The sequence below is a fragment of the Xenopus tropicalis genome, chromosome 5 (genome assembly GCF_000004195.4).
Source record: "Xenopus tropicalis strain Nigerian chromosome 5, UCB_Xtro_10.0, whole genome shotgun sequence".
Taxonomy (NCBI): domain Eukaryota; kingdom Metazoa; phylum Chordata; class Amphibia; order Anura; family Pipidae; genus Xenopus; species Xenopus tropicalis.
Window position 1 is genome coordinate 101,778,118 of NC_030681.2, and position 24,669 is coordinate 101,802,786.

The following is a 24,669-nucleotide window of genomic DNA, read 5'->3' on the forward strand; positions in this document are numbered from 1 at the left end:
ATTGTTTAGCTGCTCTAACACATATGTGGGCTTGATATCAAAAGCACTAGACCTTCAACCTTGTGCTTTCATATTATAATGGAACTCCTCAATTACTTATAATATGCTTATATTTTAAGGCTATCTCCAATTGGATGAACCAACGCCACCTCAAACTCAACCTAACAAAAACTGAACTAATGATCTTTCCGCCTAAACCTGGTCCTACTCCCCCCTTTTCTATCTCTATTGAAGGCACCCTCATCAACCCTGTCAATTCCATGCGTTGTTTGGGGGTGATCTTTGACTCCAGTCTCTCCTTCTCTGACCATACTAACACCACTGTCACCACTTTTTCTTACGCAATATTGCCAAAATCCGGCCCTTTCTTTCTACTGTAACAGCTAGGCTGCTCATGCATGCCCTCATCCTATCCCGACTTGACTACTGTAACCTGCTGCTAACCGGCCTCCCTAATTCCCATCTTTCCCCCCTACAGTCTATATTAAACACCGCTGCCAGAATTCTCCTCCTCTCATCCAGGAGAGTTCAGGCCCTTCCCCTGCTAAAGGCCTTATCATGGCTTCCTGTTAAACAAAGAATAGTTTACAAACTCCTTCTCTTAACCTTCAAAGCCCTCCATTCCTCTGCTCCTCACTACATCTCTTCCCTGGTGTCTCCGTACGTTCCTGGCCGACTCCTTCGTTCCTCGCAGAGCAACCGTTTGGTTGCGCCCCCCACTACTACTGCTGTTTCCCGCCTTAAATCCTTCTGCCTGGCTGCCCCTTACATTTGGAATTCCCTCCCTGATGTCCTCCGGAGAGAATCCTCCCTCAGTCTTTTTAAAACTAAACTTAAAGACTACCTGTTGGAGCACTCGCCCAGCACCTGATCTGGAAACTGGCACTTATACTGTAATGTCACCCACTGTGACCTATAGCACTTATATTTGCCTATTTGTGTCTGTTAGTTACCCCTCCCATATAGATTGTAAGCTCTACGGGGCAGGGACCTCCTTCATCTTGTGTTTCTGACTCTTATTGCAACTGTACCTTGTATTTGTTTGTATTTATTGTTGTACTTTGTATTTATCCATTATCTTTAACCCCCCTGTCTGTATTAATGAATTCTACTGTACAGCGCTGCGTACATAAGTAGCGCTTTATAAATAAAGATATACATACATACATACATACAGATAGTGTGTACGTTATTCACTATATATATTATATATCATATTATTATATATTATTCACTATATAAAAGAAGGCTAATTAGTGAGAGCTACTCACGGTAGAGATTGTTCTTGAGGGTAGAGAGCTTGAAGCCCGTAAACGTTCCGTTGACTGAAATAGATGTATTGCCTTGTGGAAGTGGAACGACTGTTTCTTTTACAGCAAAGAAACTAATAAAGACACTGATCAAAACCACCATGACTACCAGGAAAATAATGAAGGTGGCTTTGGCGTAGATACTGGCTCCAACCAGGCACACAACAAGGCAGATGAGAAGCAAAACTGTTCCATAGAGAAATTCATACCAGTAGGTTATGGGAAGAACATGAAGTCCATTTTTCACTGCTTGGTCTGAAAATGTAACATATTAGTAACCATTACTTATACTCTCTCTTACAGTATATTTCACTTTAGGATTAGGAGTTACTCAGGTTCATTTATGTAATAACAAACATACTCCAGTGCAGTAATACATATCAACTTATCAGAACAACATTAATATAAAAGCCCAAAGTAATTCAAGCATTAAACACTGAAAAGTTAAAAGTGAAGTAACATTCACAGCAGGTTTTCACTGTTGGGGTGCAGCTCTGTAGTTTAAAATGATAGTTTGCCTTTACATTAACCTTCAGTATAATATAAAACAGTAACTGGTAACTGTAACTGGTGTTTAAAGGACAAGGCAACGCAAAATATAATTTTTTGCCTAATAAAAGAAACCAAAATTCTAAGCAGCTTTGCAATATACATTTATTAAAAGTTTGTAATGGTTTTTGAGTTATTTATATTTATAATTGCTATTAGAAGCAGTGCTTGCCCGTCCTTTTCTATTCTCTGCCCTGGTGGCTCAAACTGTTGAAACATTGTAACACAACGCAGCAGACTGACAGACCTGCCTTGCTGGAGAAGCAAGACCTTTGCAACATTGTTTAAAATGAGTTCAGCAAATGCTACTTTCAATAGCAATTACATTTACAAATAATGTTTAAAGAGCTACAAATTTTTAATTATTTCATATTGGAAAGTTGCTTAGAATTATGTTTTCTTTCATTATGCAAAAAATTATTTTTGGGGTTGACATGCCCTTTAATTTACTGGATTTTGAATTACAGGTATGGGATCTGTTATCCGGAAACCCATTATCCAGAAAGTTCTGAATTACAGGAAGGCCTTCTCCCATAGACTCCATTATAAGCAAACAATTTTAATAGTTAAAAATGATTTCCTTCTTCTCTGTAACAATAAAATAGTACCTTGTACTTAATGTCAGCTAAGATGCAATAAATACTTATTGGAGGCAGAACCATCCTACTGGATTTATTTAAAGTTTAAATAATCTTTTAGTAGACTTGAGGTATGGAGATCCAAATTACAGAAAGATCACTTATCTGGAAAATGCCAGGTTCCAATCATTTTGGATAACAGGTCCCATACCAGTATTTAGATTTTTGTTCTCCACTTTCAGCAGTGATTTGGTGCTAAGGATCAATTTACCCTAGCAACCAGATAGTGGTTTGAATAAGAGGTTGAATGACAAACAGGCAAGGGGCCTGAATAGAAACATTGGTTAAAAGTTACAATAACAATAAAATTGTAGCTGAAGGGCTCGTACATATGGGCATTTTAACTCACTTTCCCAGCAGTGGCTCTCTACAGCACCCCATTCTTCCCAGTCTCTCTGTACTCATTCAGTTGCATGCAAGTGACAAACATAGGTGGAACACAACCTGAACGAGTACAAAGAGATCCAAAGAAAGGGCTGTGGTGGAACACAGGAGAGATCCACTGCAGGAAACGCAGGCTGAAAGGTCTGTGTGTAAGAGCCCTAATGGAACTATAGTGTTTTGGCTGCCAGGCTCAAAGACCCCTTATTTGAAAGTTAAAAAGCAGAAGATGAAGGAACATTATTTAAAAGATTATAAACAATAAAAACGAATTGAAACAGGACATTCTATAACATGTTAACGGTTAACTTAAAGGTGAACTATCCCTTTAACAACAGCTGGAGGGCAGAAGGATGAACTTTAACTGTAGAACTTTATCCCACCAACCTGGATTCATTTTCTTTTAACTACTGGTACTGTATGGGATCTATTATGTGGAATGCTTGTGGCCAATACTTTTCTGGATAAGAGATCTTTCTGTAATTGTCACACCTTAAGTCTGTTAAAAAAACATTGAATAAACCCAACAGAAACATTTTGCCACCAATATTTATGCAGCTTATTAGGGATTAAGTACAATGTATTGTTTTATTATTACATAGAAAAATAAATCATATTTTTAAATTAGAATAGAAATAGACTCTATGGGAAATGGCCTTCCTTTAATTTAGAGATTTCAGAATAATAGGTTTCCAGATAAGGGATCCCATACTGGTATTTAAAAGATGCTATATAACTAGTATGGCAGGGATGCAGAACTAACAGCTTACTGCTGTGAATGGTATCTCCAGGACCCTTAGCCATGTACTGGCTTTCATCCCAGGATGCCAGTAATACATCCCAAAAATTGAACAATGTGGGTTTGAATGCTCAGACATACAGCAAAAAAATAAATCAAAATAAGTCATACAGTGTAATATGTCATCCTGTACCAAGCACAGAAAAAAAAGTTACAAAAAATAAAATATTTTAATTCCTTTCAATTTACCGTGACTGTTTTAACTTCCTGTCTAAAAAGCATGTAACCATTCTAAAGCAGAGAATCAATAGATTTACAGCTATAAACACTTTAGCAATGCATAAGCAGGTAGCAGCAGCAGTGATAAATAACCACTTCATAGGCCAGCTATGCTGAATTTATTTCTCTGTTTAGCGGTTACATAGCAGCACTTGGGCTAAAGAGAGGAGAGAACGATTGCATCTCCATCATACTGGGTGAGGTGATGTGAAGGTTTGCAGAAAGTCTAAACATACAATGTAAGAGTCCATGGTATAATAATCAATTTGGAAATAAATACATTTGCAGCTTTGATCTTAAGCTCAGGAGAGAAGGGGTTAATATCCATATCTGCAGAGCTGACAGCTGCAAAGCCATCAGTGCTAGCATTTCAGCATCTTATTCATGATTGTGAGCAGTCGCCTCTAGATTGGCGTGAAATAAGTGGAAAATTAAGAGTAAACAACATTTTTAAAAAGGGACAGTGAGCCGTGATTTCCGAGAGCAGATCAGAGCACTCTGTGCCTGTGTCTCCGGGGAAGAGAAGCAGCGAGTGTGTTTATCTTATGCGTCTTCATCAAGGCGTAGGAATCGCTGATGAGCAGGCGCAACAGCAGCAACTTCTAAAAATTTCACTTTAGGGAGACTTTTCTGTTCATGCAAATAGCACAGCACTGGGAGCACAGGAACTGAGCTAGCAATGAAAGAGAGCTGCTGGATGGGAAATATCTGATCTAGTGCACTATTATACAAAACAGCAGCCATTCTTCAGCTCCCAAACCAACATATGCCACTTTCACTGTTCCCCTGGGAAATAGCAAAATGTTCACGATTATTTGGTTAAAAAATAGCATATTCTCAATCCTAACATTATTATCTTCTGCTTGTCTTTTCCAGCAGAGGTTTCCAAACTTTGTGGTAGTGGGTGTAGGGATCAGGACTTTTTTTTGAGAAGACTTGGGGAGGCGCTAATTTACTGCGTTGGTTATCCTTGGAACACTGCAGCAATATTTTATGAATCTCTACACATGTTATATGGGGGGAGCTGAAAAAGTCTTGGTATAAAAAATATGAATAAACCTGCTTCTCAATGAATATTATAGGGTTTATGTTTCTGCACGAGCTTTGTGAATAAGGTATCAAGCATCTGTGAAGATGCAGTGTTCAGTAAGCTGACCTTCATATCTAGAATGTAGTTGCAAGATGCAAGCACCACGAGGGCTGAGGCTGATACTGGCCACACTCAACAGCTCTTGGTCATACATCTTACAAAAGTGATTCCAGTGCAGAGTATACAATAACACCAACAGTGCACCCATATAAATCTAATCCATTATTGGATCATAGAATCTTGTTATAAGGTATGAACTCTGAATTAACTCAACATGTCTCTGCTTACAGGAGGGATCCGTAAACTGTATGTGGGTCCCCCTGCTATTTATAGTGGGCCAGTCCCTGTGATCTATATGAATGTGAAGTTTCTTCTTATACCAGAATACAGTAATTAATGTGCATGACTAATTCTAAAGCAATATCTGGGTCACAAAGCTGATTTGCTTCATTTTGGTTTCTATACAAACTGTAATATTTCTTACCTGGGGAGAAGCCAAACATATCCACAATAGCTTCCACCAGACCTAAAATGTATAAAGCACTGCCGCACACATTGGCCAAGAAAAACATAATTCCAATGCTACCTCCAAATTCAGGTCCCAGTGCCCGACTAATCATATCTGAAAAATGTAGTTAAGGTACTGCAATAACTATTTGTAAAGGAGAGAGGGAACTATACAAAAAAAATTGAAACCACAAAAGAGAGAAGGGGAGACAGGAATTATGCCCCAAAGAGAAGACTCACCGGTGAGGAATTATATCAATTAAAACACATTGTTATAATTTACCAACAAAAGTGCACAAAAGACACATAAATAAGATTTTTGCAAAACAGAGGAAACTCAACAAAAATAGAAATCAGTGAGGCCAAATGTACCTGGGGTCAGTCTCTGAGATATGCTAATAATAATCAGAAAAAAACATGTTTTTATGCAAATTACAATTTTTTGATAATATTTTTCCCTGTGGGACAAAAATAAATTATTTACCAGGCAATTCTTGGATGGCAATTGCAAGTGAATTTATGGCTAATTAAATTTAAGTTAAATCCAGGATTCAGCACATTTTGCAAGTAATGCCTGCTATGAGGCAACCCATTTATATGTTCATGTTAGTCTACAGAGAAGGAATGTTCTGAACACTCAATGAACAATGCTATTTATGTCTGGCAAGATAAAGTCAGCTTTGCTACACAAGGCATAGTGAGTAAGGCTATAAGCCTCAATTGGCAAAGAGAGGTTTATCTTTCTTTAAACATCAAGAAGCGTTACCAATAAACACCAAAAGAGAGGATGTTCTATGGAGGCATATTTATGAAAGTGTGAAACTATTAGCTCACCAGAGAGTGAAATTCTCTTTATCCATTTTTATGGGATTTTTTTGCCCACTGATAAATGAAGAGAGGGGCAGATTTATCAAAAAGTAAGATTAGGGCTTTTTACAGGACAAATCACCCACTTTCTATTTATTTCTATGGGATTTTAAAAGTATATTTATCAAATGGTAAACTCTAGCTTTTACCCATTGATAAATACACTTCTGTAAATCACATAGGAATAAACAGAATTTGGTGATTTTTTCTGTGGTGAGCTATAATTTAACATTTTGATAAATCTGCCCCAGAGTATTTGAATTTCTCTCTGGTGGACTTTGGCAATCCATAGCGGCTGATTTATCAAAATGTTAGATCAAAGCTCACCACTGAGAAACGTACCCACTTTCTATTAATTTAGAAACGTATTTATCAAATGGTGAACTCTAACCTTCACCCATTTATAAATACCCTTCTTAAAATGCAATAGGAATGAATAGAAAGTGGGTGGGTTTTTCTGTTGTGAGCTCTAATTTCACATTTTGATAAATCTGCCCCATAATTTCATTCTCTAAGCTACATTGGTTTTTTATACTGTAAAATCGCTCCTTAAAACTGAAATAAGTAGATATTGCTAGGCAGACTGAACAATTTTGACCTTACTGGTGGCCAGCTAGGCATGGCACATCAGTGGCATCTTGGGATTACAGAATGCCTTTAATACTTATAAATGGGATAGTACATTTATTGCAAGTAGTGCTTTCAACCATAAGATGAAAAGCTGGTCCTTGATGTACTTGATTTATTTAACACAAAGGCATTTGCAAAACTACACAATTAATAATGCTGACTCTTGAATGGATATTCAAGAAATATTCTATATGATACAATTGTGTATGAAATGGTGTGGAGATTAATTAAGCAAGGGACTTACATTTCACAGATCTTAGAAGTGGCAGATATATCAGGAAACTGCAGATTCCTGATGATTGGAAAGCACAACTGTGGGCTGATTAATAAATGTTTGCAGAACAATGCACTTCTTTATTTAGAGGGTCTTTCTAACAATGATCTTGGCTGATGGAATGAAATGGAAATGAAAAAGTAGGTATGTAGAAAAGTACAAGGCTAGTTATTTTAAGAAGTACAAACAGGTACATTTTAGCTAGAATACTAAGCTTTTTTACTCCTTTACTAATGTTACATAAGATTAGGTTAAAAACTGGGAAAGGGGACAATATAATGCAGACTCCAGGGAATTTGTAAATGCCCTCTGCTTTAAGCATTTGCAAAAGGATTGCTGTATCAGCAAATATTATGACAAGTTATTGGGTTTTAAGTTGTAATGGTTATTTGCATATATAATTGCTATTAAAAGCAGTGTTTGTCTGTCCTTTTCTATTATCTACCCTGGTGGCTCTGACCACCACAATGTAACACAAGCCAGCGGATTGACATTGTTAAAAAAGTCATAACTAGGAGTTAAGCAAATGCTTTTAATAGCAATTACATTTACAAATAACGTATAAAGCACTGATTTTTTTTAAATAAATTCATAGTGGAAAGTTTCTTAGAATTATGTTTTCTTTTTTAGGCAAAACATTTTTTTTTGGGTTGACATGTCCGTTAATTAATGATACAGAGATATTTGTATAAAAGGGTAAAGTATACCCTGAGAAACAATAAAATAGTCAGCAAATAATCATACAAGTACTTTTAGGTAGCTAATGCCTCAACCATCCAGTTTTTATCTCCCTATTGTCCACCACAGAGCTTTGCCTCCTATAATCCTGCTGGGTGCTATCTGACATTGTCCACCATGTGCAGCAAGGATGCATATTCAGTACTGCAGAAGATTTCACTGCTGAGATCATTTTGATCTGAGACATGCTGAAACCTACTCCAGCCTTTAGGTAACCTGCTTTTTGGAAGGTTGAGCGGGTGTCAGTACCCAATGCCGCTCACCTTAAAATATGTATTTCGAGATTAAGTCCCAACTGACCCTTTTCCACTGGATTATGCTCTAAACACAAAGCAAAGTAATTTTAGCAACACAGGACCATGAGAACCATGGATCTTGGTTTAGGCAGCTGAATCATTCAGAAGAGGTTTCAGAGAGAACTGCTATCTTGTTACCTGCCTAAACAGACAAGGCTCTTTTTAAATTAGTGTGATGGCACACAGCAATATTGGTCAAGAATCTGAACACTGTTCCCCCTTTAGCTAGACACTCGCAAATTTTAAGACCAGTGCAAACAATAAATTGTGGTGCGCACAATGAATATTTGTACTGCACACACCAGTTTTTTTTTATAGTGCACACATGGTTTTAAAAAGTGTGCACAAAAGACATTATTTGCACACACAGCCAAGAACAAAATTAGAGGGAACATTGAATTTGACCCTACACTTGATCTGCACTTTTCTGTGTCTGCACCCAGAGCCACTGTGTGGATTTTAGGTGTGAGTATGCAATTTGTGCTAAAATCTGCTCCACGTGCCTGCACTCAATGCAGTGGCTCTAGATGCAGACACAAAGAAGCGCTGATTTAAGCATAGGAGCGAATTCTAGGTCTACATTTATCCGTAGGTAAGGACTCCGCCATGTGTGGCATTAGCTTATCAAAACGCAATTTAGGAGATGGAGGAAATCCTAAGAAATTATAGCAACGGTTTGAATGATGGTTTTACAGTAAAAAATCTACAATGTTATTTACTGTTTTTTGGTTTTTTTTTAAATGGATTACAGCACAGGATTATGCTTCAGATGTACTGTTTAAAAATGCATCCCTTTGACAGCATCCCTTCAAATAATTTTATTGGACAAAGCACACTGCAGCACATAAGTTACACACATCTAAAAAGCTGCACAAAGAATGTTTGGGGTATCAGAAACATGTAATACATATGATAGTCAGGGGCCATGGATAAAATCTTGCTCTGTTGTATTCACAGAATACTTTGTAAAGTGTTAGTGCTCATCTACAGTATATAGCGCCATTCCTGGCAAGATTGTTGGTGAATTTATTCTACTGAAAGGCCTTGCAACCTTATCCACACAATGTAGGTCAATAAGAAACAATAATAAATGCCTTCACACTCAAGAAAGACATGTTTTAGGGATAGGTATAGACAGCAAATTGTCATTTGGTGCCCTTAGGTTTACCTTAGGCTAGTCATACATGCCTAAATGTAATCTGCAATTAGCTGTTTCTTGATCATACTGCCTAACTCCATATTGATACTGGGCCTAGCTAAATGATAATGGAGACAGAGGACAGTCTTGCTTGACTTCCATTCCTATATCAAATGGTTGCAAAGTAACTCCTACTGTTTATATTATTGTATAGTATATTTTATATATGAATTTCATGAGTTTTTTGTACAAGTTTTGAACATCTAAGGTGCCAAGCAAGTGTAACCATGTTTCATGGTGGAGAGCATTTTCATAACTCATTATTGCAGCAGTTATCTATCAAATTCCCTATGTTCTGATTATCTAACTTGGGCATTATTTTGGTACAAATGTTTTAAGCCTTTGCTTATAACATTCACAGGACCTAAGAGCCCATATTAAGATATGAGTTCAATAAGCAGGATATTGATGTGGTCACTCTTTGGTATAGGTGGGACTATAATAAGGGCCATTTGAGAAGCTAGCATGTTCAGCAGCACCTTTGTTAACTGTGAATGAACTCTATTTTAAGGACTGTAATAAATTTAGAAGGAAGGTCATGTGGTAAAAGTGTTTTCCATTTGCCAGTGTTCTGATTACTGTGCCTACCTTTTCTGGGGTTATGTCTTTTTTATATAAAGATCTAATGAGATCTAGGCAGGTTGGTGTTTAAAGATATGCCATTTCCATTTGCTCCTTAAAATGCTAGTATGCCAAGGTTTGGGTTTAGCTTTGGATATGGAAACCAAAAGTCATCCCCTTTTGGTGCTTCAGTAATAACTAGCAGAAGCCATATTAATGCCATATTGCAGGGTGAGATCATATTTTTCCTTTGATGATTGTAGTATCATTTTACTGTTTTTAGAGGTTTTTTTTGAGCTATTAGAGATTTGTGATACCTCTTATGAGCCTTGTTTGCCTACCTTGCAGTTTTAATAAATAATAATTGAGATTTTTTTGTTTGTTGTAGCCATGTATAATAGATGTCTCCTTAACACTTTTTTCAGTTCAGGTGCTTACTGGCAGTTCACTAAAAATAAAGATTTTCAATATTAGAATAACGGTCAAAAATAAAAAATAGAAAGCAACCTGAAAAAAGTCTTTATTTATTAACTCAACTGAAAAAGAGTATTTGAACAGCCCTTAATTCCAGAATAGCACTGGATTGTTTGTTTTAATCATCTTCTTAATTGTTTCCAGGCTTCTTTTAAGCTATCTTTAAGATTTGTGGCTTAACAGGTTACCTTCTGTATTAATAGATTAATGCTAATTGGATCATGGACTAATAATATAATATTATTTAATATATTATATATAATACACCAAAGCCATGAATATCCTGTAAATGATATCCTTATAAACAGTGCTTAGTGATGTCACCAATTAAAACTGATCCTTAGTGATGTAATGTCTCTCACATAATAAACAATGTACCCTCCACTCTGTACGCCACAACAGACTTCCTTCTCACTCAGACAGGGGCCACACTTCTCTCTTACTCAGTCCCATGTAAGAGCATATGTGTTGGAGCAGTTATGCTCTAGGCTGCAATTAAATAGTCTGGCTAGCTAAGGTACATTTACCTCTTATTTACCAGATGGTGGGTCTTTACGACTCTTAACAAACACAAGAATTCTGACTTCTATACTTATGTTTTATACATAGGTGTGTGTACAGTTACTGCTAGTCTGTTAGGATTAGAAGGGCTCCAGCATTCAAGAAGGGATGTCTAACCACACTTCTCACATTTATGCTGTTATAATGCTATTTAAGAGACTTTACAGTGCAAAAAATTTAGAAGCAATGCAAGGATAATCAAAGCCCAATTAGAAGACTTATGCATTGTACTGTAAATCTATTATAGAAACCGCAAGTGTGACAATCAGCATCTAAAAAGCTTTTATCACATAAAATTAGTGGATCCTGCTTGTAGTAAGCCATTATTTCTGCCAAGCCTTACTGTCCTAGCCAGTGTCGGACTGGGAACCCCCATTATTTTTCCTCCTTTCCTCACCCAACCTCTTTATTCTCCTAGTGTCTTTTACATGCTAGCATCTATTCTTCTCTTCTTTCTTCCCATTCACAAATAGAGAATGACCATGAAACGGGCCAAATGGTCAGGAGCCGGAGGGCCCACTTACACCCTGGGCCCACTGGGAGTTTTCCTGGTATCCTGGTGGGCCAGTCAGACACTGTTCCTAGATGTGCCACAGTGTAAGGAGCACTGGGAGACTGGCGCGTGTTCCTACTTTCAAGCCCGCGAGTCCTAGGTCTCTACTGCACAGGTGTGCTCCAGCACACTTGTGCTGTGGTGTCTATGCTGTGACGTCCAGCGGATTGGCTAATACCACTTTGGCGAGAATTTTTTAAATAAATAGTGTTTCCTGGCTAGTTTTTGTGCCCAAGCTGGTTTCAGTGTTCCCTGGCCTTGCTAAAGTGGTAATTTTTGCTAGTCTTTCAACTCTTTGCTGTCTCTAATGTTTGAACCTTCGCTGCCTGCCCTTGACCTTTACTCAACTCTGACTTTACCTGATCCCTTTTTGTACCACGTATTTGGATTAACCTTGCCCATTTGTGAGATCCCTTTAACTCCACAGCAGAAAGTTCAGAGGCCACAAAAGGGTGTCGGTGAAGTCACCTTATGCATCACTAATGTAATGTTTTATAACTTTAATAGAGGGTATCAATAAATGAGTAAATAATTAATAACATAATAATAAATATAAATCAAGGGAGTCCAATGTTAAATCACAAATTAAAGGGAAATTAAGAATTTTACGGAAATGTTGCTGTATTAAATGTTTCTGATGCCCTGCATGCTTTTAGTTAACATAAGCCTTTCTCTGTCTTGCTCCAGTACACCACTGTGTATGTGCTGCCTTTCAGAGTGGTCATCGTAGTTAATCTGTTAGACATGTCGCCTTAAAAATGTGTGGGCAGTTCATTCTTAAATCCGGGATAAAGGTAGAAGGCTCAGCTCTATCTTATTAAAGTAGAGGACAAAAATCTGATTCAATTTTACAGAGCACAGTATGGTTTTTACGCTGTTGGTTTCCTTTGTTCTATTCCCTCTGGGGCACGTCTTAAAAAGGCAGAATGGAAAATGAGCCTCATGGAAATAAATCCTCTGCACATTACTGTAGGGAGAATATGATATGAAGGGACCTATTGTCTAGGCTAGTGTGTAGCTTTGCTTCAAATGTACCATGGAAGAAAATAATAGATCCAGATTAACTAAAAGACAAACATAGCTTAACCCATTTGTGGTCTCGGAGCCTGTTATCCTTTATACTTCAGTCAGCTGTGTCTGATAGCTGATAGCAAAGGGTTTAACTGAACTCTGATAATTCAGTGCAATTTAATAACTTGAGTGGTGAACACTGTAATTCAAAACCCATTTGTGCTTTTTCTTTTCAAGGCTAATCATTCTGGAATATGTTTTAGCCTATCTACCTATCTTGGTACACATAGCTAAAGTGAAAGTTTGTATTCTTTATTAGACTTGGCAGAAAATGCACCCTTTTAGGCACTTTATTCTACCATGTGTAAAGTTCCTTTGGTCTTGGGGCCAGAACCAGCACATTAAACGGTGATTCTGTTATTTCATTTGGATCATATAACTGAGGTGGTCAAAATACCCAAAATCACCACCCTATGAATTACCTTAAAGCATTGTGGTGATTGTTGGCCCAGTCACACAAGGAAATGGGTAAGATGTATAGCATTTTAGCACCATGTCTTTTGGGCTACCAAAATGGTCCAGTGGGTCCTTGCAGATATGCTCTTGCAGAACCCGCAGATATGCCCTTGCAGCACAATGATGTATTAGGGTGGCCATAAGTTGTCCACTGTACTCCTTAAAATGGGCTGCCAACAGCAAACATAAGGGAAAAAACTCCTCAAGTAATCCTTGCAACATTCAGTAGAGAAAACTCACCTAAAAATACATAGCAGCAGTGCAGTAGACATTTAAATGGACATTTTGAATTTATGCAAGCATCACATTTGAACTGCTTATGTCTTTAACTACTCATTAATTGATGTGTTAATTGAACGTCCGAGATGCAGCCTAGTACTGCATAATAAGATGCACCAGACATCAGACATTGGTGACATTAATCAATAATACACCAAATTATTGGTCTATCCAGATCCTATAACTGAAGCACATACACTTGGGGGCAGATTGATGAAAATGAGAATTTAGAGCTTAATGCATACAAACTCACCCATATTCTATTCATTCCTAGGGGATTTTTAGAAGCATATTTATCAAATGGTAAGTTCTAACTTTCACCCATTGATAAATACACATCTAAAAATCCCATAGAGATGAATAGAACGTGGGTGAGTTTTTATGCATTAAGCTCTAAATTCACATTTTTATAATTCTGCCTCTTGGAGTCCCCTACTATACAGATAAAAGAGATAGAAGTTATATTCAGGTAGCTAGTGCTGAAGTTGATCTTATTTGCAGTTTAGTACTGGCCCTGTGGGTTTGCCAGGACCCAGTAATGTATACCAACTAGCCAGAATTTTGCTTTAGCTTCAAAAGGCTATATGACATATACACATTTTCTTGTCTCTGTATTGATATAAAAAAATATTGTATTGTGGTACATTGGGTTTGTGCCTCTTGCAAAGAAAAGTCGTATATGAACTTGAATCTGGAATATGAACTCTGAAAATCCACTTAAAAAAATAAAAATCTCACAGAAAAGATGATTTTTCGATCTTGCTATGAAGCATTTCAAGGTTTACTTCAAAGAGGAGATTACCATCTAGTGGCGCAATGGAGGAACTGCAACAATAGTGCCACAAAATGGCTTAAATTTATTTAGCCACATTTTATTATTTTCTGGGGGGCACTAGTTACATGGGGGCATATTTTGTAAAGGGCGAATTTTCTCATCACCTAAGTTCACCTCATTTCTCCAGACGTATTTTCCCAACAACATCTCATATTCACTAAAGAACTGTGCCGTTACAAGTGTATTGTGCTAAAATTTTGCTGGCATACATTTTCTGAAAAAATTCTTTGACAAATTTTCCCCACACAGTTTTAGATAGGAAAAGTCTCTAGAGAAATTATGTCATAAAGAAATGTCATATACTGGATATAAGCATAGAGAAGGTGAGGAAGATGATGAGAAGAAAAAGTGGCTGCTGTAGTTTTATAATGGTAGTTTGTTAGCCAGAACCTGGAAACGTTTCTCTTGGTGAAAATTAATTTTTGTGCCTTTGAAAAATTGTCAAATGTTAAGAGTTTCACACTGGCAAAATATCACCTGGTGAAAAGAATTGCATGTGCCAATGCTAAAAGAGTTTTCACCAGTGCAAAGTTGTTCACCAAAGTTGTTTGTTTTACTCTGCTTTAGAAAACAGGTGATGTTGTAGCCAATTTTTGCTTTCTTTAGAAAATATGCCCCATGGTATTTGTTAAATTACACTTGTGTACTTCTCCATTTGGATGAGAATGCTGCACACTGCTATATGTGGGCTGCCATTCAGAGTGGTTATCTCAGTTAATCTGTGAGACGTAGATTTAAAAATGTGTGGGCAGTCCATTCATATATCTAGGATAAAGGAAAAAGCCTAAACCTGGAAACATTTCTCCTGGTGAAAATTAATTCATTATTATGATAATTATTCATAATTAATAGTGCCATCTAGGTGGTCCATCCTGCTGTAATTAAAAACATAAGGGGTAGCTTACAATCCTCCCCCTACTGCCCCTCTGCATACAGCATTTCTGGCTGTACTTTGTTCCAGAAAACTCCAGAAGTGAAAAAAGTTGTGCCTTAGGACACAAGAATCATGGCAAGGTGCAGAGTGCAAAAGGCAGTATCTTGTGTTTATGAGGCTGATAATGTAATTCTGTAGCACTAAGCCAATTTAGCCACATTCAGTAAGGCCCATTGTTTAGCAGTTTAACATACTATCCGGCAAACTGTAGAAACCCTTTTTAATAGGAACTATAAAAGGGAAAGCAATGATTTCAACAAACGCCTGAAGCACATATTTTGCATGTACCCTTGGTAAAAGTGATGATCAACTTAGAGTTAGAGTGACCAGTTTCAGATTAGTGATCTGGCAACCCTAAATAACATTTAAAAGGCAAAACCTTTGTACCTTATGGCCCCATCTCACCACCGTAATACAAAATGAAAATAAGTTGTGCAGTAAGGCTTCTTACATACAGGTGTTTTCCTGTCATGGATCTTTCATGCATTGTGGCCTGTAGTTCCAGGCGCTTGCCTGAGTACAGACTGTGTTCTCCTGTGGATCTTGTCTTAATCTCAAGTGCCGTTTCCTTAATCTCAGTTCCCAAACATTTTGTGAACAGTATGCAATCTCTTCTGCATACAGACCTGTAACTATGCAGCCCTGTAACCAACACCTTTGTGAGAGGAGTATTTTCATTGGGGACCCATTCAACTAGTTGGCTGGGCACACTGCCCACATTGACTGATCGGCTAGTAATTAGAGTGAGGGCCCTGCTAACTTAGTAGTATTGGGCCATTTGATTGCTAGTGGCTGATCTGTACATATTAATTACATTTCCTTTCAAACAATTGTTTTTGCTTGGAGTTTCCCTTTAATAATTAATTTCACATATTTTAGTTTCTTTCTATAGTGAATCAGCAAATACATCAGCATTTTTTATACACTGGAGGAAATGGCATTTTACAAAAATAGAGGCAATGTAGATATTTTTGCCCCTACAGTGAAGCCAAAATTTTACACATGCTAACTGTAAGTTTTCCCTTATTTTACACCATTTTTTGTGGTCGCAATTTATAATGCATAAAGCACTTCCCTGATTTTACATAATTATTTTCTGGTCCCCAGGGGTTCTACTGTATTTGTTGCCCATATAAAATTAAAAAACAGGTTAAGTAGGGAGTATCATGTAGGCACCCCCTTGAACACCTCTTAGCTTGTGCATCATTCTCTGTACTTGGTGCCAAATATTTAATAGCCTGCAGCAAGGTACAGGGTGCAGACTGCACAACGCATTACCCCAGGAATAGAAAGAAAGTGCATGTGTCCTAAGGCTAATTTAACACTGTCCTTTATATGCTAGGAGAAAAAAACTGGATTGCTACCTTTCCAAACCTCCTATATACAGTATATAAATCCAGTTATATTTAACAGTTAACTTTATACAGCTGAGTTTTTTGAAGGATACAATAAGCGCCACCCGCATCCAGTGCGCCATTAGTAGAAATGGCACAGACTGACAGAACAGTCATGCTGATGATGAAATAGGACAATATAAGCATCCCCACTGTTTCATAGAGGCCCGACTGTCCAACCACGAATCCTGTAAAAGACAAGAAAACTATTTTAGATAGTGGCTTATATTGTGTAAATATTATTTTTCTCCATGTCACTAAGGAAGACAGGATTTTACTGGACAGAACTGCACAATGTATACATCTGTATGCCCTGTTTTACCACACCAATGTCTATATCCATTAAAATGTATTTCACAAAATTAGGCATCCTCCAGTGATTGTAATTGTTTACCTTATACTCCAGGCTGGTGCTCCTGTTAGAGAAAACCTCATCAGCCCCAGGTAGCTGTAAGCCAGAGGTCCTCTTCCTTTTTTTGTAAGATATTAAACTCAAGGAGAAGACCTGGATTCAGATTCTGTCTATATCAGTTACTAGTAACCTTGGTAAAATCCATTTCACTCTCTGCACCATTGCCAAGGAATACAATGACTATAATAAAATACCACTTCAGTAACACTGTCATTAGAGTGTCAGACTAGCCCACAAAGTTACCATGACGTGAGCAACGTCGGATCTTGACCCGCCCTTTCTCCCAACCTTAATCCATTTGCCTCTTTTACTTACCAACACCAATAAACACACAGACACCAATTCTTGGGATAAAAATGGCCGCAGAACATTTATTAATAACAATTAGAGTTTTAATTTAAAACATATCATAAGAACAAATAAGATACAAAACAACTCATGAACACAATACAAATGTTTGTATAACAAACAACCAACTTTGAATAAACATAAACCATAACATACACCATAACAAGCCAAAAACTGCGCAGCGCAACTGGCGCTGCCAGCTGCCCTTCCAGCCCGGAACCCCCTACCCAACAAAACTCACCTCCTGCTCCGCTTACTTACCCCTGAGGTTCCAGGCATGCCCCAAACAATTCTCAAACTCCCTTCCTAACCCAACCATTGTTTTCCCCCAACTCAATCACCCTGCCAACACCACTCGTTGCCTCCACCTCTATAGGGAGGGAGGGTGGGCGTTTTCCTATGCTGCCTAAAATGGATGAGGAGTGGGAACGTTTTCCAGCTATTTATACCCCTAATACGAAAAAACCAATCAGATAAAAACTGGGAGTGGCTATGTCTGCCCTACTGCTACGTCATGCCCCTGCTTCCCTACGTTTCCCTACGGGTCATTGGGCTACTAGAAGACTACAAGTGTAGTCTGCTTCTAACTACTAGGCCTGTTTCATGGTTATTCTTTATATCTGTATGAGAACAAAGAAGCAAAATTGATGAAAGAATTTATTTTAGTAATAGGTGGAGGGAGACTTTTTTGTTTGGGGAGGCTAAAGATGGGCTAAACTAAAGCTAATGTGAGACTTCATGGATTCGCTGCTGGTGTAAAAAATTAACCTCCCAACTACTTCTTGCGGTTCCCCCTAACTTCCAGGGATACTGCTCAAAAGTGCGGGTGGGAGTGTTTTTTTTACCCTAAAATGCTTTGGATGTAAAAGTATTCATACGTACACTTATGTGCAGGGGTCTCCATCCATTTGTGTTTGTGATCAGTTAGCATAAAGGGGAAGTCCACCTTTAAATGAACTTTTAATATAATGTAGACATTGATTCTGAGACAATTTGCAATTGGTCTTCTTTTATTTTTAATGGTTTTTAATTTATTTAGCTTTTTGTTCAGCAGCTCTCCATTTGGTATTTCAGCAGCTATCTGATTGCTAGGGTCTTTTTTACCTTAGCAACCAGATAGTGGTTTAAACAAGAGATGGGAAAATGAATAGTTAAGGGGCCTGCATGGAAAATAAAAAATTACAAAAATAATAAAATTGTAGCCTCGCAGAACAATACTTTTTGGCTGCTGGGTCAGTGACCCCCATTTGAAAGCTGGAAAGAGGTAGAAGAGAAAGGCAAACTATTCCAGAAAAATTAATTAGGAAGACCAATTGCAAAGTTGCTAGGAATAGGCCGCTCTATAACATACTAAAGGTTAACTTAAAAGTGAACCACCCCTTTAGATGTGTTTAAGTTAGTTTTATAGAGAGAGAGGCAGCGGGTACTGACACGCCTGGCACATTATATATAGTGACACGCAGTCTGTGTTTACAAAAACAGCACATTATATGCAGTGAGAGGCAGTGGGTACTGATGGCAGATATTCAGGCCCTGGCACTATAACACTGTCACTGATACACAACATTGCCCCACTGTAACTCACTAGAAATGAACAAAACAATGACAAAAGTAAAAAAAAATAGTAAGTGCAAAAAACAACAACAAAAAATATATAAAAGCACAATGAGCTTTTTCATGGGGAAAAAGTTAACTTACCATCCATCTGTTCAGATAAGTGATAGGGATATTATAGATGTCAGGTCAGGCAAAAAACTATTTAATTTCAGCCTAGATCTGTATAGTACCTATGTGTAGCACCTGTGCATAGTACCTGTGTATAGCACCTGTGTATAGCGCCTGTGTATAGTACCTGTGTATAGCACCTGTGTATAGCGCCTGTGTATAGTACCTGTGTATAGTACCTTTGTATAGTACCTGTGTATGGCACCTGTGTATAGCACCTGTGGGAGTGGGATTAAATCTGCAGCAAAAGTTGAGAGTTGGTTCTCAGGTAAAGTTACAGTCTGCAGATTATTCTTTTCAGTCTTCATTTCTGCAGTGACTTCAGTTTGTAAAATCTCCCGAGCCCTGTGTGCATCTGTACCTTGCTTGGTCAATTTTACTGTTTGTCAAGAAAGCTGTGCTGTGCTGAGGTTTTTTTTGTTTGTTTTTTTAAGGCGCCTTAACACACCCGCACTTGTGGTCATATGATTGTAACTGAGCCCTACTGTCGCTTACTTCTACTCATTGCTTTCTCTCATCCTGCAAAGCATCACTCTCCTGCTCCCTCCTTGAAGTACGCTGCACTTTAACTGGGCAATCAAAAAATGATGCAAATTTCTTTTGCTACCCTGAGAGTGGTGTTATGTGAAAAAGTTACTAAATTGTCTAATGAATGATGTGACGCCAGTTTATATCAGTGAGCCTAATTAGTGGAGATGAATAAAATAATCATGCATTAATATAAAATACAAACAATTAAAAACGTATTTATTGGTTATAATAAATGTGATACAGGTATAGGACCCATTATCCAGAATGCTCGGGACCAAGGGTATTCCAGATAAGGGGTCTTTCCATAATTTGGATCTCCATATCTTAAGTCTACTAAAAAATCGATAAAACATTAATTAAACCCAACAGGGTTGTTTTGCATCCAATAAGGATTATTTATATCTTAGTTGGGAACAATTACGAGGTACTATTTTATTACTACAGAGAAAAAGCAAATCAGTTTTAAAATTCTGAATTATTTGATTAAAATTGAGTCTAAAGGATCCCATACCTGTAATACAATCATGTATTAACAAGTTATATTAAGTTATTCATTTTGTGTTGTGTTAAGCTAGAGGTGCGTTTTTGTGACCAAAAAATTGGCATATTTATAGCAGAAATTAGAGTAGACTAAATTGGCACCAATAAGTTTACAACTCACCAAAATTAATGCTGACATTAGCAGTTAAAGGAGAAGGAAAGGTAAAAACTAAGTAAGCTTTATCAGAAAGGTCTATGTAAAATACAGCCATAAGCACTTACAGAAATGCTGCACTGAGTTCTCTGTGAAATGATTTGTGGTGTCTGTTTCCTGTGCCAGAGACAGGCAGCTCTCTCCCCTCTCACTCCTTCCCCCCTTAGGAATATGGATCTGGGCCAGTCAGCAGGAAGCTTCATCATAGTCTAACTAATTGAGCATGTATACTGGTCTGGGTCTTGGTGCAGAAGTGAGGCATTATGGGAACTTTTTTTACACAGCTCAGCGTTTTTTTCTTCCTATTTGGCTTCTGATCATCTGAACAGGAGAAATATGGGGAGACTTAAGGGCACTACTGAGAGAACTGAAGGTATGCCTGCAGCTTGAGATTAACTCTTTATTAGCCTTTCCTCCTCCTTTAAACAAATTAGGCCAAGCACACAAGGGTGTTGTGTTTATTTTGCCACAAAATGTTTGAAGTGATAATAGGCAATGAGCTAAGAATTTTAACTAGTTAAACAAATGTAAGTAAACATGTGTCAAAGAAGTTCTTCTTCTGACACCAGAAATTAAACATTTTAAAACATCTATTATAACATTATCTTTGAACGGTATATGTAATTGTGCCTTAAAAGTATTCGCCCGATGCTTTTACATAACCTATCTGATCTGCCATGTCCCTCTATGAGGAGGCTGATATATTTGTGCAGCAGTACTCTGTTAGCATTAGGAACTACAGTATAACTGACAGGCTGAGGAGGGTCAGGTTGGCAAAACAGTCTGGTTTAGGAACTTTAAATAACTCAGGGCAGTGGCACACGGGGAGATTATCTTCATTGCGCAGCGACTAATCTCCCCACAATGCCATCACAACGGCAAGAATGTAAATCATTGGTGGAATGGCATACGTGTTGCTACGATTTCCAGAAGTCGCCCTAGATAATAAGTTGTATACCTGTATCACAACTAGCCATGCCAGCATTGAATCTATGTTGCTCCCCCACCATGTACTCCATTGGTGGCAATGGTTATTCTGTGAAAAGCTAAAACAGGAAATTCCCTATTGTGAAACAGTAAAAAAAAACCCCAATTGGAGAAGTTTAGTAAACCAGACCTGGCAATTTTTTAATGTTATTTCTGGGTTTATCTTGCTATCTCATACAGGAGGACAGGAGAAAGGAGCTAACAATGTTTATAGACAGACAAAAGATAATTAAGTTTTTCTACTCAGGATAAATTAAGTGATGTACATACAAACTGGTTGTACATTATTTTTACTAACCCTAGATGCACAAAATGACTAGAACAGGAGTGTGAGCATGGAAGAAAATCTATACGAATGGGTCATGAGTAGCAATAAGCAGTGCCATGTCAAGGAGACAGAAAAATCTAATATTTACAAGTAGTCTTCAGAAAATTAAATGTTGGGAACGATTTGTTATAATTCCTTAAAAGCAGTAATTTTCTAATATAAATACTTATTTTTTTTTAGTGGTTAGCAGATCCAGGTATGGGATCCATTAACCAGAAACCCATTATCGAGAAAGCTCTGAATAAAGGGAACACCCATCTCCCATAGACTCAATTTTATTAAAATAATTCACAATTTAAAAAATGATTTCCTTTTTCTCTGTAATAATGAAATAGTGCCTTGTTCTTGATCCCTCTGTTCCCCCACTGAATCCAACATCTGATCCCCTGTAAGGTAGCATAGTTGGCTGTTGTGCTCTCTTAATACTGCATCAGAAGCTGATTGTAACTGAGTACACATGGTGCTTATATGTGATGTCATTCTTAGGTGCAATATGTACGCAAACCCACTTGGCTCCTGCTGCGCTCACAGCATTCCATGGCTGCTGACCATGCTGACCAGGGACAACAAAAAGTAATTAAGATATAATGTATTGTTACCCTGCATTGGTAAAACTGGCATGTTTAATTTAGAAACACTACAATAGTTATATAATAAAAAATAAGTTGCTGTGTAGCCATAGGGGCGGCCATTCAAAGGAAAATTGACTCCAGATACATAGCAGATAGTAGCTAATCTGTTATCTGACTTTAACCTGTGCCATTTAGATCTATTTCAGTTGCCTCCATTGCTACACAGCAGCTTGTTTTTATAAACTATAGTAGCATTTCTGAAGCAAACAGATTAGTTTTGCCAGTGCAGGAAGTTCAAGTAACAATTACTTACAAAAGCAAGCCTATTAGCACAAAATGATCAGCATGACCTATTGGTAACTTTTTATGTAGATTCTTGTTTTAAAATGTAGGGGTTTTTTGTGTCAGTATGGCCACCTTTACCCAATGTAAGGGTCTCTTGATGGAGGAGGGCGTTGCATTGGAATGCATAGGCAACAGTACAGCAGGGGAAAATTTTCAGAAAAGAAAAACTACCTCTTTAGCAGATTTTCATAAATTAAGTCGTTTCCAAAGTAAACATGCACAAAACCATGGTTTTTTTTTGTTTAGTTTTGATTCTGTACCACTACATAGTGCTGTAACAGTAACATGAATAAAACATACACATAAATACCTAATTCAAACTCAGTGATCCTTTGTGATCAGTGATATCAGTTTACTTTCATATTAACACATGTTCATATTAACCATGTCCCCCAGATCAGCATTCTTTATCCAAACTGTCTGTCCATCTGTGGTGTCCTAAAATGGCATTTAAGTGGAAACCTTACTTAGCCTCTGAATAACACTGGCATGTAAATAGAGTGACTAACTACTAATAGCAGGAAAATGATGAGGCTTGGATTCCTTAGCTATCCAGTGAAAATGTGGGATGCACTTGTGTAATCCAAATGTGCAATATCTGTGTGAAGAACTTTAGTTATCAAACCTTCCATCAAACATTGGTGCTGAAAGAATAATGCTTGGAGTTTCACTAGCAAAAATCAGCGGCTCTTTATGTCCAAACATAATTTACACAGTTAAGTTATCAAACTGCAATAGATAAAAGAGCAATGTATAAAATCACATGTACAATATATCTAGAATCCATTTGACAATCTACAGTAATTGTACAAACTGGTAATTCAGAATTATTCAGAGAGTCTAATAATACAAACTGGCATGGCCCTGTTATTTGTTTTATAAGCCCTCTTCTAGTCAGGCACCTTAGTTAAGTATTTGAGAGCAGTTACACGTTATAATATTATATTATTAATCATTTTCTAAGCCCTTTTCTGGTCAGGCACCTTAGTTCTGGATTTGAGAGCAGTTACACATTAAAATATTATATTATTATAAAAGGTTACATTTCATATGGTTAAAATTTAATTTTGTTGTAACACACCTACAAGTAAAATATTTGTCCTACATTTATATTTAATAAACAGTATATGTGTGCAACATAAATTTGCATGTTATATTTATTGGTTTTTTTTAAATTTTGAATTAGTCATATGGATTAAAGCGTACTTGCCTTTAATACATTATCCCTTTACCTGTAACAGATCATGAATTTTATGGTGCCCTGTAGTCAGGGGTGAACAAAGCATTAGCCATATTTTTTGCTCACAATGACCCTCTCCGGCACCTGCTGCTCTCAGGCATTACTCTTTGGGATCCTGGAATAGAGTACAAAAATACCCATCTCTCTCCGTATACAACACTGGCAGAAGGGATGACAGCTTATTCTCTGTTTCCCCCAGACATGTGCTGTTCTCTCCCTAACCCAATTTTCAGTTCTTTGCCTTTTGCTACCCCAAAGTGCCTTTTTCTTCCCCTTTATGCTTGTCTCTCCTCCATCCTCCGTTGTTTCACAAGTCATTCTCCTTTCACCCCATGTTTCATTTATTTACTCCAGCTTCCCCCTTCAACAACCTGCACACAACAACAATCTTGTTTTGGCCCTTACTACCTTTCTCTAATAGGTCTCCATCCCTATCTAAGCATGCTGCTCTTAAGTACTTCCATAGAAATCTTCACCTGCACTCTGAAATGTATCTGAAGGACATGAAATGCACCACTCTTGTATGGCATACTTTAGAAAGTAAAGTTAGCCATACAATAGAGATCCATTTTAAGCAAGATGTGGCCCCAGTGGTGAAATAACCAAGATGCCAACAGGATTTCTCCAGAAGGATAGTCCGACCCTGCCATAAATAATGAATATAGAGTTTGTTTTCTCTTTTAGATAAAAAGAATTACACACGTGGCTACATACAAAGGCATACAAAGTGGAAACCAGCTATTATGCATTTTTAAGTATCCAGTATGTGCCTTCCCTATATTTACTAAGAATGTATGGAACAAAAGAAGTAGTAGTTGGTGCAGTTGGTTGGTTGCAATTGTGTAGCTGGTTTCTTCTAATTGCTAACATTAT

The 24,669-nt window shown here is 37.5% G+C and overlaps 1 protein-coding gene across 1 annotated transcript in view; it reads right to left on the bottom strand.

The window, feature by feature from the left end:
- The window catches only part of LOC100498108 (solute carrier family 12 member 9), a 123,166-nt gene that overhangs the window by 93,135 nt on the left and 5,362 nt on the right, over positions 1 to 24,669 (bottom strand). Inside the window, exons 2-4 of the mRNA XM_002937349.5 lie at positions 16,668 to 16,802; positions 5,471 to 5,608; positions 1,272 to 1,565 (exon numbers count right to left, since the gene is read on the bottom strand). Coding sequence (XP_002937395.2) covers positions 1,272 to 1,565; positions 5,471 to 5,608; positions 16,668 to 16,802 — 567 coding nt within the window. The remainder of the gene's footprint in view (positions 1 to 1,271; positions 1,566 to 5,470; positions 5,609 to 16,667; positions 16,803 to 24,669) is intronic.